This window comes from Anastrepha ludens, chromosome 3, assembly GCF_028408465.1.
Source record: "Anastrepha ludens isolate Willacy chromosome 3, idAnaLude1.1, whole genome shotgun sequence".
Taxonomy (NCBI): Eukaryota; Metazoa; Arthropoda; class Insecta; order Diptera; family Tephritidae; genus Anastrepha; species Anastrepha ludens.
Window position 1 is genome coordinate 98,279,239 of NC_071499.1, and position 20,844 is coordinate 98,300,082.

At 36.4% G+C, this 20,844-nt stretch overlaps 1 protein-coding gene across 2 annotated transcripts; it reads right to left on the bottom strand.

The window, feature by feature from the left end:
• Positions 1-684: 684 nt before the first annotated feature.
• LOC128858553 (ras-related protein Rab-40C) lies at positions 685-19,598 on the bottom strand. 2 transcript variants are annotated; one of them, XM_054094935.1, is made up of 6 exons: positions 19,463-19,598; positions 17,714-17,918; positions 17,489-17,624; positions 17,240-17,433; positions 4,367-4,589; positions 685-1,074 (listed from the first exon to the last, which is right to left on the bottom strand). In XM_054094935.1, the coding sequence occupies exons 3-6, from the start codon at positions 17,610-17,612 to the stop codon at positions 857-859; spliced, it is 759 nt and encodes a 252-aa protein (XP_053950910.1). In that variant the 5' UTR covers positions 17,613-17,624; positions 17,714-17,918; positions 19,463-19,598; the 3' UTR covers positions 685-856. The 2 variants fall into 2 exon arrangements, with proteins under 2 accessions (XP_053950910.1, XP_053950909.1); XM_054094934.1 differs by lacking the exon at positions 17,714-17,918 and having other exon boundaries at positions 19,463-19,597.
• Positions 19,599-20,844: the final 1,246 nt, after the last annotated feature.

Consider the following 20,844-nt stretch of genomic DNA (forward strand, 5'->3'; position numbering starts at 1 on the left):
ATTTGTCTATTTTCAATGATTACTACATTTCAGCCTTCCAGAACAGATCTCAAGTTTATACAATTTATACAGACTTCTCTAAAGCGTTTGACAAAGTATCGCACCGAATACTCTTGTCGAAGCAAACGTCAGTGGGTATACAATCCACATTTTTGTCGTGGATCAAATCAGATTTGTCCAACAGGCACTGCGTTGAACCCGTTGATAATACGACATCCCACGCATTTATTGCGCCCTCTGTTGTCTCTAGCACCCCTTCTCTTTATTGTCTTTATTAAAGATATTGGTTCAAGCTTTTCTTTTGCTGAACACTTGCTGTATGCTGATGATTTTAAAATATTATATTTGCCGTGATTAACAGTGTTAGTGACTCTCAAAAGTTGCAAACCGACTTACACAATGTCCGGAACTGGTGCTATTTAAATCGTTTGTAACTAAATATAAGCAAATGATTTTACGTAAATATGCTAAATCAAACAATACTTTGCATACTTTGTATAGTATTGCTAGCTTACCTTTGCAATCCGTTGAAGAAATTAAAGACCTTAGGCGTTATTTTCGACTCTAAGCTGAATTTCACTAGCCATGTTAACCACGTCATAAGACGGTCATGTGCGATGCTAACATTGTATATATACATACGTACTAGCTTTTCAGTTTTTTCTTCATTAATAAGAACCAATCTGAGACATATTCTTTATTTCTTTAGTAAACTTCGTTTATTCCCGACAGAAACGCATCATTAAAATAAATATATAATATTAACAAGAATCGTTGCTTTTCAAAATTACATAATATATACCTAATTAAAAATGTTGAAAATAAAATCTAAAACTAATTATATACACATGTCTAATCATGAAATAGTACAACTATTTCGATTATTACTCAATGGGTATTTACATTGGTATTTAACTCTGGACCCATAATTGATATTGTGAATGCTTTGCGACGTTGTAAGTGCGTAGGACTTCAGTGTTGACTTCACAGATGCTGGCAAAGCTAACGAGTCAATGGCATATACGCTCGTGCATCTAACAATCGTTCGGCAGCACAACTCTTGCAAGGACAAAACTGTAAAAAAATGAATTTCTTAAGAAATATAAAAACTAACTAAACTCTTTAATAAATAAACATGTTTGTATATTTAATATAATAATTATATTTTATTGCAAAAAAAAAGGTACATAGTACAACGGATACAAGCAAAAAGTGAATCGGTTCTTGTAACAGTATAAACATTCCCCACTAATGTTTGGCGAATGCTGTTGGAGTGACAGACCTTGGACAAATATAAATCCTGGTCGTGTCGGTAACGTAGAACCCACGGCCGTGGGATCGATATCCATAAAAGCGTTACAAGGAAAAACTTGCTTAACCAACTGCATATGTATGATATATCCATAGTCAAGGCACAGTAACACTGCTTATGCTAATTGCAAAAATCATCAGGCTGGACAAACTTCAAGTGCTAAGGTCCGCAAGACAAATTATATGTATAATTTTTGATAATTTACTGTAATATAAAATAACAAATCGGCTCTGGGTTCCATTCTCACTGCAGCAAACGCTTGCCAAACAGTTGGCTGGGAACCCCTGGTGCTAGCGGTGGTCGGTTTTTGATAACGCCTTTGATTTGACGAGAGTGTGTATTGTGAGAGTGGGCATTGATTTACTCTCAAGGCATTTTATTTAAAGGTTGCTGATAGTCTAAGAGATTTAAAAGTAATACTGCGTTTTTTTTATTTCGTTAACGAAGGCTTCTACCATGGCTAGATTGCGGCTCTATTTCTAGCATGTTCAAATAAGCTGCTCCAATCATAAGCAAATAAAAATACATAAGATTCCTTGCAACTATGTATTACGGGGTCGTCAAGTTAAGATATTTAGCTCGTTTCAATGCTAATTGTTTAAATGTTGATTTCAATAATCGAATAGAGTAAGATCGGGTATTGTGGGCTATTCGGGTAATGTGCTCAACGTCTATATTTTTCATAATAATGAACATGTACTAGAAAGATTTCTTATGAACTTAAAAATTCATATAACGGATGTTTTATGCTGCTCGCCTTTTGAATTGGACTCTTTACTGATGAGCAGTTGATTTGTTTTTTCAGTTTCATTACTGGTATTTTTTAGCAAGTGCTTATTTTTAGAGTGTAAAAGTTCAGATGGAATTATTAAACTATTCTGCATTTTATAATGCGGTAAGAAATTCTTTTTAAATTATTTAAACAAAAATTTGTAATAATTTTTTTTTAAGTGGTACAGTGGCTAATGTGGGCTAGTCAGAGTCGGGTATTGTGAATTAGTAGCCCACATTACTCCCTTTGTATTTTTCTAATTCTCGTTAATTTTCTTGTTTTGTATTTCCCAATTATACATAATTAGACATCAACGGAGAAATCAGGAAATGGGGCCGCGGTATGATGAAAAAAGCCATTGTAGTTGTTACGAATGAGGAGATAGGCACACTTTTTGCATCAAAGACTTTTGATGTGCCGCGTTTTACATTAGAAAGAATAGCAAGGAGTAATGCATCCCCTAACCTGCTTTTAAAAGCCCCACTTGGACGTATGGATTCAAGACTTTGCGGCCTCACAAGACACGATATTCGTTCCCTGGCGTTTCAATTGACGGAATTGCCAAAGTGCCAAACAAATTTTCGGTCCTTAAGCAATGTGCAGGGAAAGGTTGGCTGCATGGATTCCTGCGTAGGCACAAACAATTAGCTTAGTTTTCACTCTCCAACGTGAACGTCTTTTAATAGAGCAATGGGTTCACAAAAGAAAATGTAAAGATGTTTTTCGATTTACTTGAGCAAGAGTATGAGAAACACAAATTTCCACCATCTGCTATACAGAATGTGGATTTATATTTATATTTAATAATTTTTTTTAATTAATTAGTCAACCAAGAAGGTCATTAATTAAAATTGTGGCTTATTATTAACTCTTCAATTGTTTTTGGTGATTTTATTCAGTGGCCCACTTTACCCGAATACCAAGGGCCACATTACCCACCATTTTTTTCATCAACTTTTAAGGTGGTCTCAGTTTTTTTATATTATCAGACGAAAACGATTATATTAGGGTATATTTTGCAATAAAATGTAAAGCAAGAATGAAAAAATGATCGCTTTTCCATTACGATTATTTTGGCAGAAATAAATATCAAGGTTAAAAGGTGCCCACAATACCCGATTTTACTCTATTAATCGAGAAAACCTGTTTATTTTGGTAGTAAAGAAAAAATTCACTAAGAAATATATTTAAAATGGTAGTTAAGGAATGATTTTATTCTCAAATAATAAATAAAAAGAGTTAAGTAAATTCTAAGTATAATCATGCAGGGCTGAACAAATCCAAGCACATTTTAAGAACACCCACAAGATAAACATATTTTAAGAATAACAAAAGATAAACATGTTTTTCCTAAACAGCAAACAAAGAAACTAATATACCTACAAGTCGTGTACCTAAAACAGTAAGATGAGGTATAAGTATGAATACGACTGTCAAATATGTTAGCAGTCAGTCCAGTATTAACATAGTGTTAAGAACTACTCTAAAATTAAATTCAAAAAAACAAATTTTTATATCTTTCCAATTCAAGCAAGTCCTTAACTATCTTCCAAGTCTTTAACTGGCGATCCTGCCAGGAGTATCATATACATTGATGCTCCAGTGAGCGGACTAAAAATAGTCATCCTTGTCATTTAAACACGAATTTTAATATGTAATTTTTTTTCTTTTGTTTTAATATAATAAATACCCTCAGTTTTTCACAAAAAATTATTGAAAAACTCGTTGTCTGGAGAAGCTGCCCCCTTAAATTAAAAAAATTAATACATATACGGTCAAAGCTTGTCAATATGTGGTGCGGGGTGTGGCGAAGGGTGTGTAAGACAGTTCACAATTGCACATAAATTGCAAGTGCAATGGTGCTAGATAATATGCAATATTGTATATGGGGCATAGTTATTGAGCTCCTGCTCCTATTTATGGTGAACGTCTTGATTTTTTCCTCAAACGGAAGGACCTACAGTTTTATGCCGCCTCGGAACAGCAGATGTTTTTATATGCTCCATAGCAGAAATACACTCGAATGTTTGTCATTGCCTGCCGAGGGACGACCGCTACTATAAAAAAACTTTTTCTGTCATTGGGTGTTTCATGCCCGGGGTTTCGAACCTGAACAACTAAAAAAACTTGTATATAAGAGAAAATAACCGAACTTTAACACTGTAGGATTAATAAGACTACAATTTTGTATTTTGTCATTATATGTACATACATACTTTTATACATATGTAAGTGTAGCATATATTTCAATGTATGAGGGAAATTTTTTTTTGAAATATTACCTTTATTGTTTCGCCATATCCGTTCCATACCATTTCTGTGCAGAGCCATTCGAGCAAGTTCGCAAAACGATTCTCTGATATTAAAATCACAAAGAGGAGAGATCTCAAAGCACGACATATTGTTCCGGGAAGCATAAAGCTCTGCATGTTTAGCTAAAACCTGTCTTTTAAAGGCAAGATGCAATCTGTTACCTACTAATACCTTTGGAATGCCAGGAGCATGCTGAAACGATAAAAAGTGAAACACTGATACATAAACTGTGATGACGAACATGAAATATATATTATATATATTTATTTTCTTTTGAATGGAACCAAATCCCGTTTAAAAGTGGGTAAGGTAGGTTTAGTATGGCATAAATATAAAATTAATTAAAATAGATCTGATTTAAAAATTGTTTTGACTCTCAATATACGTACATATATAATATGTATGTATGCACATATAGTACGATGTATATGTACAGACAAGGAAGATGGCCACTGACAATTTGGGCCGACTTCTAAATTTTTCAGATATCAGTGCACACCACATTAAGCCAAACACATACATATATTGTTATCCGTATGTTTACTTTTAAATCGGTATTTGTATTTAAGGTTACATTAGTTGTTTAATCGAATTGCAATCAGGAGAGTTTCTAGATAAACCCATCTAGTGAATGTCTATGCGACACAAATATTTTTCATATGAGAAAATTTGTAGAAAATTCATTTATTCGACCGAGTTAACTTGCCCAACGGAAAAGTTTTTAAGCTTACATCTCAGCTTACTAGGTTGTTCAATAAGTTTTGCGGTTCGATAAGAAAACCACAATATTTTGATTTCAAATATACCATTCCAATCCCTTCCATTCCATCCACCGCTGAAGTAAGAATTTAAAGGGGCTGCAAAATACGCTTCCACAGCTGTTATCACCTTATCGTTTGGTGAAAAATGCTTTTTTAGGTCTAGAAACAAATGGAAGTCGCCAGAGGGCCAAATCTTGTGAATACGGCGGATGCTCCAACAATTCGAGCTGTACTTCAAGGAGTTAAGCCATTGTGACACGATGCATTGTCCTGATGAAAAAGATTTTTTTTTTTGCAAACTGGGCCTTTTGCAGGAATTTTTTATTCAGCTGGTCTAAAAGTTACAATAATATTCAGAATTTATTGTTTTACCAGTTTGCAAGTAATTCACAAACAAAACTCCTTTCGCATCCCAAAAAACTTATGCTAGCACTGAATGCAGCAGGAATCCGCATAAACCCTATGTAGTTTTAAGTCAAAACATACAGAATAAATTTTTGTTTGTTTATCTTTATAGAAAATATCTAAAATTGCATTTCGTTATTCCTACAGGCATTCTTTATAAAATAACAGTAGAAACAGCACATTTCTCTAACCGTACAAAAAATAAACATTGCAGTACACTTACGTATAATAATGTAATCATAGTTCTCTTTCTATCTGCTTCTGCATACTGTACTTTTAATTGTAAATTTTATTTGAGCTAACGGTGTTTGCTTTGTAGTTTCTAAGCATGATTCAATTATTAAAGGTTTGCTCACTAGTGACATTCGATTTTTGACACTCCCTTACAAAAGGTTGTATTTAAGAATGTGCATAAAAAGGAAAAAATTAAATCCTTTTTGGAACAAATGGTAGCAAAATAGTATTTTGTTACTTAAATGGAAACAAACTGCGAACGGTTTAAAAAATAATTTTAATTAATATTTGAATGTAAATAATGGTATAGATAGAAGTGATTAGCGGAAATTGCCAAGTCTAATATTGAAACAAGAAATTATTTCACATAATCCAAGATTTTATTTTGTGAATTAATTTTTAAATTTAAAACCAATCGCGAAGTTTCGCCAATATGAAACTATTTTGTTAAAAATAAATAAAAATTGGCACGTACAATTCTGTTAGGTGTTTCGGCGAGATTCTCCTCCTATTTGTAGCGCGCGTTCCACAATTGGAAGGCCCTACAGTTTTAAGCCGATTCCGGCAGATGGTTTTTTATGAGAAGCTCTTTCATACTGGTACTGTGCTTTTCTAAGCCTCCTCTAGACACTTCATCTATCCATAGGAAAGTGGGCTCATTGGAAACAAGTTCTGCCAACTTTTTTATAATGAGGTCTGCAATGTAATCGATTGCGTCGGGACTATTCAATAATTCTCCCTGCTGAAACTCTTTAGCAAACGCTAGCTGCAAAACACGAGTTCCGTTTAAATCACCACATCATAAGAAATAAAGCTTTGTAAATTCTCCATCTCGATCTCGGATTGCATCAAATACTCTATCATGTCCTGACTTAAGCGGTATGTATTCCATGTCATACTACCATAGTCCTGAACATACCGATGAAAACTCTTGAGCGAGTTGTTGCTCGTAAGCAGTCCATTTTGAAAATGAAATGTTTTTTCTACAAATTTTACTTTTCCTCCACTTTTAGTCAAAATTTCTAGAGCTAGCAACCCAGTGTCTTGCTAAGGGAGCCGATTTGTCAAGAGGGAATGAGAAAGCTGCTTACTGAGCAAACCTTTTATTATTGAATCATGGTTTCTAAGTAAATGTAAGAAAGAGGAATTTTGTCACTTCTACTTGATACGTCAATAAAGAAACATATTTTTACTCGAAATTACTCCTCTAGCAAACACCTTCTTGGCCGATTTGGCCTTGGCTGAACTCGTTTCGGAGCCGAAGAACCAGATTCACACCACTCTTTAGCCTCCTGTTTTAATTAAGGATAATGGTGATAGGCTTAAGTCTCATCCATAGTGATGAATCCACTCACAAAACCCACTTTATTCTTTCGAAAATGCTCTAAGTACTGCTGAGAAAGTCACAATCGAATGTGTTTTTCTTCCATTGTTACCAAATGCGGCACCCATTCCGCGCATAGCATTCTGATACCTAATACGTCGGTCAAAATATTGCTTACACTAAATCTGTTGCAGTAACTCGACGATTTTCCAATACGCTATCCTGTGTTTAAATTCAAGAACCCGTCTTTCTGCTCTACTAGTTGTTGGCGAAATGTCCTTATACACTTTCAGCATTCGTTCCTAAATTTTCTTTGATATTAAACCTTCCAAAAATAAAAATTAAAGTACTGCACGATACTTGATTTTTCCATTGTAGAAAATATTGTGTCACGCCCATACTAAATGGCCTGCAAACAAAGAATGAATTGACAGATTGAAGTAAAACTTCACATACGTTCATATAAAAAGTGTAGTAGCAACGCCCTCTCTTATGGAACCGGAAAAGTTTTTGAACATCCTAATATATGCAGTTTATCAACATTTTAACTCAAACCGTAACTCAATATAAATATAAGCTAGTATATAAGTATACTATTTATAAGCGGCCGCCGTAGCCGAATGGTTAGTGACTATCATTCGGAAAGTGTAAGTTCGAATCTCCGTGAAACACCAAAATGAAGACAAATTTTTTTCTAATAGCGGGGGCAAATCCTGTGTATTTGTGCCGTGAAGAAAGCTCTTTATAAAAGAACATTTGCCGTTCGGAGTCAGCTTAAAACTGTAGGTCCCCCCATTTGTAGAAGAACATCAAGAGGCACGCCACAAACAAGAGGAGGAGCTCGGCTAACACCCAAACACGGTGTAAGCGCCAATTACACTGTGCGACAATTTTGGGGTCATCAAAATCAAACCACACCGGACCTTTTTTTTCTGAAAATATACCTATTCAATAGCAAAACCCTCGCTGGGTTTTTAAAAGTTAGCTCGATTTTTTTTTTATTGCGTTTTGAAGTTTTCTATTTTCATGAGATTTTGGAGTTTTACCTGTACGCTAAATTTAACTTATAAATCGACCTTTGTTTGATTTAATCGATTTATTTTGTCATAGCTTGATGCAGAAATGTCGTACATGTACAAATAACATTATTTTGAGAAGAACCTATATCTCAATACGCAATTTTGAATACCAAAATTTCGAAAAATTGTATGTTTTTACCATTTTTTACTGTAATTATGAAAATAATTTTATACGTAACCACCCGTTATACACATTTTCAGATTTTTCTATTTTTGCTAGTATTTTTTCCAGATACGGTTTTCCAATGAATATTGGATGTAACCAAATGTGATCGTGAGTAGTGATAAGCAAGATTGGTCTCACAAGATCAGTGATGCAAAATTGAAAAATGGTGAGATTCTGAGATACATTTATTTCCAGATGCACACATATATATTATATCATTTATTTGTATATATATTTTTTCATTTTTTAAATTTCTTTCAGGCGTTTTAAATGGTCCTGACATTCGCAAATTGGTAAAGTCTGAAGACTTTAACAGGGTCCTAATAAACAATGAAATCGTTGCGTGGGAATCGTTAAAAGAAATAATAGTTGGACTTTTAGGCAAACATCGTTCTCCAAATTACAAAGAATCTGTGCGACGAATGCTAGATGCTTTTTCCAAAATTGGGGTCCATATGTCGCTAAAAATTCACTTTCTTCACCAACATTTGGACTATTTTAGTCAACAATTGTCGACAGAATCAGATGAGCAAGGAGAGCGCTACCATCAAACTGCGATGCCATTTGAGTCAAGATACCGAGGAAAAGGAGCTCCAGGTGCCATACTAGCCGAAATATGTTGGTGGAGTAAACGTATTTTTCAATACGACCAGGAAGAAAATGAAGGAAAATGGAGTAACCAGGAGGAAAAAGAATATGAGGTAGAAGAAGAAGAGACAGGCATGGAATTCTTTACTGATGAATCTGATTACTCTGATAATGATGATGTTGAAATTCAATCATTGTCGAAAAGAGCTCGTCTCTAAGGTTTTAGTACGTAAAAATTCTTTATTTTAATAAAAAAAAAAAAAAATTATAAGAATTCAAGTCAATATTCTTTTTACTTAATCTATTTAATATTTTTACCTACAGAGTTTTTAGATATTTAAAAAAAAATTTAAAGCAGAGTATAAAAAAATTATTTTTATGAAGAAAAATCTTGTTAAAAATTTATTTTTTTAGAAAATAACAAACTTAAAGTTCAGTTTTATGTTTTTATCTTATAAATGACTTTTTTAGTACATTTTGCAACATTTTTGCTAGAAGAAATAGTGAGAAATTTTAATTATTTTCATAATTACAATAAAAAATGGTAAAAACATACAATTTTTCGAAATTTTGGTATTAAAAAATTGCGTATTGAGATATAGGTTCTTCTCAAAATAAGTTTATTTGTACATGTACGACATTTCTGCATCAAGCTATGACAAAATATATCGATTAAATCAAACAAAGATCGATTTATAAGTCAAATTTAGCGTACAGGTAAAACTCCAAAATCTCATGAAAATAGAAAACTTCAAAACGCAATAAAAAAAAAAATCGAGCTAACTTTTAAAAACCCAGCGAGGGTTTTGCTATTGAATAGGTATATTTTCAGAAAAAAAAAGGTCCGGTGTGGTTTGATTTTTGATGTCGCACTGTGTTATATACATATTGGGTAGTCGAAAAAGTCTTTTCGTATTTTGTCAATAGATGTCGTTGGAGTCATCTATCTCCAGTGCTACCAATCACATTGTTTCATATCATATGGTGTTAGAAAGGTGACATTTTAAGCTTCATTTAACCAAAAAAAAATTGAATTCGGAGAAGTTGAAAAAAGTTATAGCTGTTCAAAAATGAGTGAAAATAATGAAGAAATTCGTTATATTTTGAAATTTTTGTATAAAAAAGGGAAGAATGCCACGCAAGCCACCAATGAAATTTGTGAAGTTTACGGAGACGATGCTGTATCAGTTCGTGCAGCACAACAATGGTTCGCTAGCTTCCGTTCTGGAAATTTCGATGTGAAAGATGCACCTCGCTCCGGTCGACCTATCGTTGAAAAAGCCGATGAAATTATGGAAAAGATTGACCAGGACCGTCACATAAGCTGCCACGACATCGCCAAGGCACTAAACATTCATCATCAAACGCTTTTGAACCATTTAAAAAAGGCTGGTTACAAAAAGAATGAATTGTCTGTGAAAAATTTAATGGACCGAATTAACATCTGCGATTCTTTGCTGAAACGAAATGAAATCGAACCATTTCCGAAGCAAATGGTAACAAGAGACGAAATGTTGATCAAATACGACAATAATGTGCGAAAAAGATCATGATGCAAGGGTGGTGAAGCTCAACAAATGGTCGCAAAGCCAGGATTGACGCCTCGAAAGGTTATGGGATTGGTGTGAGATTGGAAAGGAATCATCCACTATGAGCTGCTCCAACCTGCTCGAACGATTGATTCTACACTTTACTGCCAACAACTGATGAGATTGAAGCAAGCAATCGAAAAAAAACGGCCAGAACTGATCAGCAGAAAGGGCGTCGTCTTCCATCAGGACAACGCTAGGCCACACACATCTTTGATGACTCGGCAAAAACTGGGAGAGCTTGGCTGGGAAGTTTTGATGCATCCACTATATAGCCCTGACGTTGCACCATCGGACTACCATTTGTTTTGGTCAATGCAGAACTCCTTTAATGGAGTACAGTTAGCTTCAAGGGAAGCCTGCGAAAATGACTTGTCGCAGTTTTTCGCCGAGAAACCACAAAAGTTTTACACTGATGGAATAATGTCTCTAGAAGAAAAATTGGCAAAAGGTGGTCGACCAAAATTGTGCATATTTGGTTTAATAAAGTTCATTATTATAAATATAAAAAAAAATGAGTTGAAGTTTGATTAGAAATACGAAAAGACTTTTTCGACTACCCAATATATATGGGGCATTCTTTCTGAACGTGAGACCCCCTGCCCCCAGAATAGATTTTGACGAAAAGAGGTCTATGAGGGCTTAAAATGTAGGTAATTATGTTTACTTTCGAAAGCAAAGTGGCACTTCTTGAAATTCAAAATGGCGGATCCTTCCTTCCTTATACTCCACAAGCTTGCTCACAAGAAAATTTTGCTTGCGCAATTTAAGGAAGATCGTGTTCTACGACTTATACAACCTTTAGAGCCAATTTAAAGACTTAATTAAATGACAGGTGTCACTATTGCTGTCAATAATTGAAAAGTCATTTAATTAAGTCTTTAAATTGGCTCTAAAGGTTGTATAAGTCGTAGAACACGATCTTCCTTAAATTGCGCAAGCAAAATTTTCTTGTGAGCAAGCTTGTGGAGTATAAGGAAGGAAGGATCCGCCATTTTGAATTTCAAGAAGTGCCACTTTGCTTTCGAAAGTAAACATAATTACCTACATTTTAAGCCCTCATAGACCTCTTTTCGTCAAAATCTATTCTGGGGGCAGGGGGTCTCACGTTCAGAAAGAATGCCCCATATATATACACATATACATTCTGTCAAAAAAGTACCGGGTGCTAATTGTTCAATAAAACGCAAAATAGACTCCATTCGAAGCAATACTAAGAGGCCAACGATTAGTCCAGTCATCAAAGCACCTTTTAAACGCGTTTGAAGAGATCTTCTTCAGCTCCTTCAGCGAATTCCCTTAAATGGCCACTATCGACTCAAAGCGGCGTCCGCGGATTGGCAATTTATGTTTCGGAAAAGGATAAAGTCACAGGGGGCTCAATCCGGTAGTTGTTCGATAATATTTTTCGAGTCTTTGGTTAAAAAAGTGTTCACAATATGAACCTGGTAAGACGGTGCGTTATCATGGTTCAAGTTCCATGAGTTTTATTTCCACAAATTGGGCCGTTTCCTACACACAAAGTGTCTCAAACGTTGCATAACTTCCAAATAATACTCTTTATTTACCGTAGAACCATTTGGAACGAATTTCGAGTGCACAACATCATGATAATCAAAGAAAACGAGTAGCATGACTTTCTCTTTTTACCGGCTTTGACGTGGTTTTTTCGTTTCGGCTCATGTGGATAGCGCCAGTCAGCCGCCTGTTGGCTGGTTTGCATGTCAAACTCATATACCCACATTGCATTACCTGCTATGATGCGCTGGTTAAACGTTGGGTCCGAATTCACTTGCTCAAACATGTCTTCAGCCACCTTCTTCCGACGAATTTTTGAAAGAAATTCAACTATCTTGGAATGAGTCGAACAGCCACGCGTAACATGCCTAACTGACAGTGTAAAATGTTGCGAATTGATGCGTGAGACACGCTATGTCACGAGTTACCTCATTCAAATTTAAATGATGGTTTTCCAGCGCCATTTCCTTGACTTTTTCGACGTTTTCATCCGTTGAAGACGTTGATGCGGTACCAAAATCTTCCACGATTTCTCGACCCTCGGCAAAAGCCTTATACCAGTCGTAGACCCGTGTTTTTGATAAAGCACACTCGCCATAGGCTTTCTGCTACATTTTCATCGATTCGACAATGCAATCCAAACGCATACCAACTTGAAATCCTAATAAAGACGTATAAGCCCTCCGTCATACTTCTAAATGAGACCCACCTCGCCCATAATTCCTATGCGCTATAGAAGACGCAATCCTTACTTCTGACTGTATTGTACTCAATGACGGCTCTCCCACCCGCTTCTCAACTCACTCAACCTTTACCAATATTGACCTTACCCTGTCATCTCCCTCCTTCTCCAACAACTCATCATGTTCCCTCATAGATGACCTTCACGGCAGCGATCACCTCCCTATCCTTATCAAAATTCACACCTCCTGACCCACTGTTCCTCTTTCCCCTAGAATCAAATTTAAAACAAATAGAGCGGATTGGAACAAATTCGAACTTGCTTGCGATTCCTATTCCAGCTCCTTACCACTGTCTTTCAATATCAACCTAGAAACATCCAACCTCTATAAAGCGATTCGATGTGCGGCCAACGCCTCCATACCCCTGTCCTCAACAAAACCAGCCCTATTATGGTGGAATAAAGAAATTGCCTCCCTTAGGCAAGCCAAGCAACACGCTTGGCAATATTTTAAACGCAATCGATCCACTTCAAATCTCATTCAATACAGAAAATTGAACGCACAATTTCGTCGTGTAATTAAGAATGCAAGGCTGCACTGTTTTCAAAAGTTCACCAGCAGCATTTTTGCGTCATCCAACCCAAAGAGAATATGGGCAGACATCAAAAAGCCCACTGGTGTACCTTGCAATTCCCAAATCAACTCCCTTAATTCCTCTCACGGCAATCTTCTATATCCTTGCGATATAGCTCAAGAATTTGCCAGCCATTTTTCTAATGCCTCTTCAGACCACACTTTTCCTCCCGAATATATTATTGCTAAACACTCGCCAATTCCCCAAAATCGTACCACTCCTTCTAATCTCTCCTACTCTGCCAGACTCTTAGAAGCCGACATATCTCTCCTTGAGCTCAAACTTGCCCTGTCCGCAACAAAAGGCCAGACTCCCAGCATCGACAAAATACCTATCCCATGATTAAGCATCTCCCTCTTTCCTTCCTTCACCGTTTAATCAAGCATTACAACAATATCCTCACCACAGGTAACTACCCACACGTATGGAAAACAAGCGCAGTAATTCCTCTCCTAAAACCCGGAAAATCACCTTGCGACGTCAACAACTATCGCCCAATTTCACTTCTTCCCTGCCTAGGCAAATTAATGGAGAAGATAATCGCTACCAGACTAACCTGGTATGCCCACTCAAACAAACTCATCCACCCAAATCAAGTCGCCTTCAAAAAGGGACAAGGCACAACAGATGCCCTATTACCTCTTGACAATTTTATTTCAAACGCGCTTTCCAGCAAAAACGACATCTCCTTGCTTTCACTCGACTTTCAAAAAGCACTTGATCGGATTGGAATTCAGGTTGTACTCAGACAACTCGACAAATTGAAGATCGGTCACAAATTGTACAATTTCATAAAATCATTTCTCTCGAACAGAAAATTACGTGTCCTTATATCCAACACCCGCTCTCCCATTTTTCCACTCGATAATGGCACTCCACAGTGATCCCCTTTATCGGTCATTTTGTTCATTATAGCTTTTAACGAAATTAGTACCATTTTGAACAAGTTTCCAACAATCCAACATCAAATATACGCAGACGATGTATTGCTATTCTCCAAATCCAAGGATCAAGCGGAAGTAATGCGAACCTTTTCCAAAATCCTACACCTTTTATCCACCTGGTCTCTATCCTCAGGCCCTTCAATTTGTCCTAGTAAAACCAAAATTCTTCATATATGTAAAAAACGGGAGTGTCCTCCTTCTTTCCTTACCCTCAATGGCGTAAATATTGTAAATACAGATAATCTTAAGTTTCTTGGTATTATATTCGATCCCAAATATTCCTTCCAACAGCACTGTAAATATGTTAGGGAAAAACTATATGTTAAGTTAAATATTATTAAATACTTATCAAGCAAACGCTCGCTAATTAGCTCAACTCTTTGTGGTTTAACGTGGTAAAAGCCCTCGTCCTATCAACCATTAATTACGGACTAGCTGTTTATGGATTACACGCCAAACAAAATCTAAAGGTGCTTGCTGCCCCCTACCATGCCGCAGTGCGCAGATCCATACGCTCCTTTCCGACATCGCCCATAAAGGCCATTCTTGCCGAATCGAGCCTTCCGTCTCTATACGACAACATGGAGGACAAAATATTCAGGCTCTATCCAAAGCTTACTCTAAGCCTCAACCTTCTTATTGGCAAATACTTTCAATCTGCAACCTCACGCGTATCTACACCAAAAATACCCTCATCAATACACACCTGCGCCTTATTTGCTAAACATGCGGAACTGCCCGCTAAACTACACACTCTGCGGTACACCAATCACCCACCGTGGGCGGTTAGCAAAAAATCTTTTATCAACGACCTAGTAAATTTATGGAAAGAGAATACTCCAAACGCCGCTTACAGGGCCAAGTTCGCCGAATCTATCGCAGACTACAAATTTAACGGGTGGCAATTGATTTTTACTGACGGGTCAAAAGGATCCCACACTTCTTACGCAGTGGTAAAGGAAAGTCAGGAAGTTATCGCGTACGGCCTTCTATTTTCATTCTGCTCTATTTTCACCGCTGAAGCAACCGCTATATTACAAGCCGTTCAATACTGCGCCAAAAGTAAGGGTAAACATATAATTTGTTCCGAAAGTTTGTCCTGCTTCCAAGACATTAAAAACTACAAAAAATCAAGCAAAATAATCGACAGTATCAAAAACATACTAATAACCCATCGGAGTAGCATCAAAATTATGTGGTTACCTGGGCACTCCGGCATCCAGGGGACCACACTGGCAGATACAATTGCCAAAGACATGTCCATTTCACCAACAGTCACATCAGAAGTCTTCCTACCTAGCGACATACACCGACTTATTCATGAACAGAGGCACACTAAGTTACTTCGTGAATGGTCGTATTATAAACACCATTATTCCAACATTAACCCCAAACGTTCAAAACCTGCCTATCCATCATCGGTACCTACCAACCACATTACCCCATACACACGACTCCGTATTGGGCACACCATAATTACTAGCGTACACCTATTACAGGGTAATACATCCAACACCTGCCCCTTCTGCCAAGCAACAGTCAGTGTACATCATCTACTGGTATCCTGCCCTGAACTTGCTTCTCAAAGGCATCACCACTTCAGAAACACAGATCCTCTTCTACTTCTAAAAGAAACCACTGAAGAAAACATCAAAAATATCTACAAATTTCTGAAGGACACCAACCTACTCCGTCGTATCTGATTCAACATACATCACCAGCCAGCCGAAAGCCTCTGCTGCTAGCGCTGCGTTTGCTTAGTTTACTTATAATATTATTATCATGTAAGCTTTTAAAAATAAAAAATAAATATTTGATAAATTTAGAGCAAAGGTCTTTGATTTGTGAACCCACAAACATTCCCTAATTAATTTAGCCACCGAAAGACATGGGAAGATTTTTCTTTAATTATTTAAACATTGAGCTCTCCTTTAACCATTGAAAAAGTTTTTAAGATAAGGTTGTTTTGTTTTCTGACCTTTGTAACAGCATCCCCTTTAGGCCAATTTGCAGAATTTGGCAAATAGAAAACAGAGTATTTTTATTATCATCTGACTTTTTTATTAATTTGCAGATTTTTTTTTTCATATGTATCTGCATTTTTTTCTTGATATATTAGTTCCAAAAACTATTAAAAAAAAAGTTCGAAAATCGTTTTTGTGTATACTCCTTACAATATACATGCATCGAAAATTTAATTATTTTTGCACAAAACAACTACTTTTTTTCTTTACCTTTGTAAATACTTTGAGTACGTTTAACTTATCAAAAATTAAAAAATATTGCTTTAAATTGATATACCATTTATTGCGATCGGTTGGCGTAACCGTTGTTGTTGTAGCAGCATAAACATTCCCCATACTTACATACAGGGAATGCTGCTGGAGTGACAGTCCTTGGCCGGATATAAAGCCGGGTCGTTTCGGTAACGTAGAACCGACTGTCGTGGAAACGTGGCGTAACCGTATGTGTTGGTGCGTGAAAAATGAACAAACATCAAAAACCAAAATGAATAAAAAGTTTTTCTAATAGCAGTCTCCCCTCGGTAGGCAATGGCAAACCTTCGAGGGTATTTCTGCCATGAAAAAGCCTTCATAAGAAATATCTGTCATTCCGAGTCGGCTTAAAACTGTAGGACCGTCCATTTGAGGAACAACATCAAGACTCACGCTACAAATAGGAGGAGTAGCTCGGCCAAACCCCTAACGGAAGTATACGAGCCAATTACTTATTTTTGTTTTTATGGAATCTCCAAATATTATGTAGATTTTCGGACTCAACGACCGATTTGACATAAGAATTGGATGGGTAAAAAAATCATTAATTATATGTAAACCAGTGCAATGAGAAGCTGCAACAAACATATTGTTAAGTCGTCGACATAAGTATTTAACATTTTTTATTGATATTACATTACCTCTTCTACTTCTTTTAACCACCGGTCAATCCCATCGAAACTCCACTTATTCGTAATGTCATAAACTAAAATTATTCCTTGGGCGCCTCTTGAATACGATCTTATAATTGTACAAAATCGACCTTGTCCAGACGTATCCCAAATTTGTAATTTAACACGCTTGCCTTCCAGAAGTATAGTTGTTGTTTTGTATGCTAAACATTTCAGGTTGTTAAGAAACTAATATTATACTTTTGTTAAAGTAATTACCGTTTCCGCTGCAGAATGGACTTTCTGAAGATGCATCTTCAAGGCAAGATAATATTTCATGTTTACCGACATCACTATCTCCCACCAAGAGCACCTTCAATAGGTAATCGTAATCTTTTGTCATCTCGGTTTTTGACTAGAAAGAATAAAATAAATCAACCATAATAATTTTGCTATATTTATTTACCAAATATTGCGCTTGCGTTTAAAAACAAAAAAACTAACATAGTAACCTGTGATGCTTATGGGTAGATATTACATTAAGAGGCAGAAAACTGTTTCCCAACGAAACGGGATAAATTAATTAAATGGTCAAAGCCATCGATCAGTCCAACTTATTTCGCTAATAACACTAGTTTACAGCCAAAAACTAAACCCAAGATCCAGGCCATCCAAATTATGTGTAAAATCGGTCGCTGAATCCGAAAATCTAAAGTACATGATAAATGTATATTTGGGAATAAACAAAATAAGGTAGATCATAGAATCGTATAATATCTAGAGAACTCCTTAACCGATCAAAACAAGTGATGTATAAAATTAAAGGTAATTTTGCTATTCTTGCTGTCCGCGTCTTACTTAAAAAAATATTAAACGTTTTCAAGAGACTTAAAAAGTTGAAAAATCTTTAAGTCGAAAATAAGTAAGAAATATAATATATGTATATTTCAGATATAAATAATAATAACCCTCCAACATATTGTATATAAAACTTATTCGCAAAATACTTCATTTTGCGTTGACCACACAAGGGGCTCACACAAAATCGATTTTTAGTCATATCTTTAGTTGGGAAAACTAGATAGACCGTCATTATGTTGGTCTTCTTGCCGCGGGGATGAGGCTTAAGTGGTGGTCCGACCCCCATATAATGAGGACCAACCCAACACGAAGTTAGAGGGAAGCTCCATATGGGGATTGGCTAGCCATCCATCTGCTTTTACGGCGTATTTGGTGGTCGTTCAATCACCATGCTAAGATAACCGTACTGACGACTTGTTTTTCCCTAACCCCCGTCATCCTATTATTTCCTCTCCTTGCCCACCCCCTAATCCAGGGTGTTATGCGACACCGTGCTCATTGGATGGTTTGCATCCAGGGGGTTTACCAAACCGGCTGTATTTCAACGGCGCCTTCCTAATACCGGGCCACCTTAGGAAGTAACTATGACCTTGCCACGGCATGGGGCGCCGCCGTGGTGGACCGTTTGAATTGGTCGTACAAAAAAGATAAATACTAACAACAAATCAAGCGAAAAACTTCCACTGTAACGGGAGCAGGTTATAGTGGTCGTAATGGTACTGCCAAACACACACATAACGCACTTCATCGCGGAAGAGCCATCCTCCATGAAGACTCGGACCACGAAAGCGTCGACGAAGAGCCTCTTCTGCGTTCTCCGGCTGGGTCCAATGGTGATGTTTCGGATAGCAAGAACTGCCCAAGGATCAAGCCCGACAAAGAGAAGCTGAAGGCCACGCCCCCTCCACCCTTCAAATATATCGTGATAGTAATGGGAAGTTTAGCCGGCTATGCTCTATATTAACGAAGATTTTATCATTCCTAATATAATACAAGTCTATTATTATAGTATCACTTGATTTCTAAATGACCGTTTATTCAACGGTTCTATCTGATCAGCTGTACAAAAAGTGGCAACACATACAACTATTTCACCTTGGATTTTTGGTAAAAAAATCCAAAATTGTCTATTTTTTATTTTGCAATGGATGGAGTATTCACAATCTGAAACTTATGAAAACTCTACGATAGTGTAGATACACTAGTAACATCGAAAAAAAAAAACGTTTTAGCCTGTAATTTGACTTTCATATTTAAAGATATAAGCTTATTAGAGACTTATTCAACTCTATTAGATCACTATATAATAAATTAATATTATTTCTTCCACGAAACCCAGCAGGTATTACAGATAGATTAATCGCAACTTTTCTGTACAATAATCGTACTTACGCTGGATATGGAAAAAGTTCAACATGTTTCTACACACAAAACACATAGCTCCTAAAATTTTCCATAAAAATAAACAAAATCCATTGAACGAAAATACGTCAACATTGCACCCAAATAGAAATGTGAAAAACACAATTATATCGAAACCATCGATTTATATAACTACTCGCATCGATGTTTTCTGCATAATAATACAGGGCTCACACGCCTTCTCGATATAACATTTTTGCATTCTCAATTAATATATTTCCATTTAGACAACACACTTAATTACTATCGTTTTTTGTTCTTTAAAAATTAAATTTAAAACAAGTTTTTTGTTTATATGCATATACAAAGCACATATATATAATTATGTTCATTTATACCTCCCAACTTCTGATGATTAGAAAATATGTCAGCCGATAAAAAAGTTCACCCAAAAACACTTTTTGACGCTTGAACCGAGAAAGTCACACAAACGCAGTCATATTCGTCTAGAAATGGTATAGAAGTCATGGTGAAAAGTTATGTCAAGTGTACTACTTAGCAGACCGTTATTCGGCACTGAGTGAATTCGACAGATAGACGTCAATCGGCCTCTGTTTTACAAAATTTAGCTAGGGTTGAATGACAGCCATTGCTCATACTCTTGGTTTGCTTACGAATGCGGTGAATACAAACGTGAATACTTTCAAATATACATTATGTTGGTTTACCGAAGACTTTGATTTAATCACAAAAGTAATAATTATATCAGTAAGTTCATCAACAAAAAATCGCCGTTGCTGTGTACAAACTCTTCCCACCTTTCGACCAATTTGTTGATGCCGTTCCGCAAAAAATCATCTAGTCTGGTGTCAAAGAAGTTGTTGAGCTAGTATTTAAGGACCTCTTTGTTATCGAATGGAATGTCTTTCATATGGTTTGACAGGGAGGGGAAAATATGAAAATTGGTCGGTGTCAGGTCCGGAGAATACGACGGATACTGAAAGACCTCCCATTCGAGTATGAGACATCCTCATCACAAATGCTGCCTGTACAATTGATTTCATCGACGGCATCTGAAGACTTGGATATTTCTATCATCCTTTTGTAAAGTAGTGGATTTGTCGCTTTAATATTTGTCGGAAGCATGCCGGATTGTAAATCAGACTTTGTGACTTCAGACTCTTTTTACCCATTCTCAATTCAGTTCTTATGTCGCTGCTATCTTTAGACTCTTGTGATCTCATTTTTTTTTTTTTTTTGTGGTACCTTTATTTTATTAGATTCAGTGACGTCTGCTTTCTCAACAGTACCTTTCTTTGCGTAGTACCTTTCCTTTCCCCCTCAGTTAAGGCAACAGACGCCGGCGGGAGCAGCAGCCACATACCGTGTGTCCCTATTCCTCTGAGACTCAA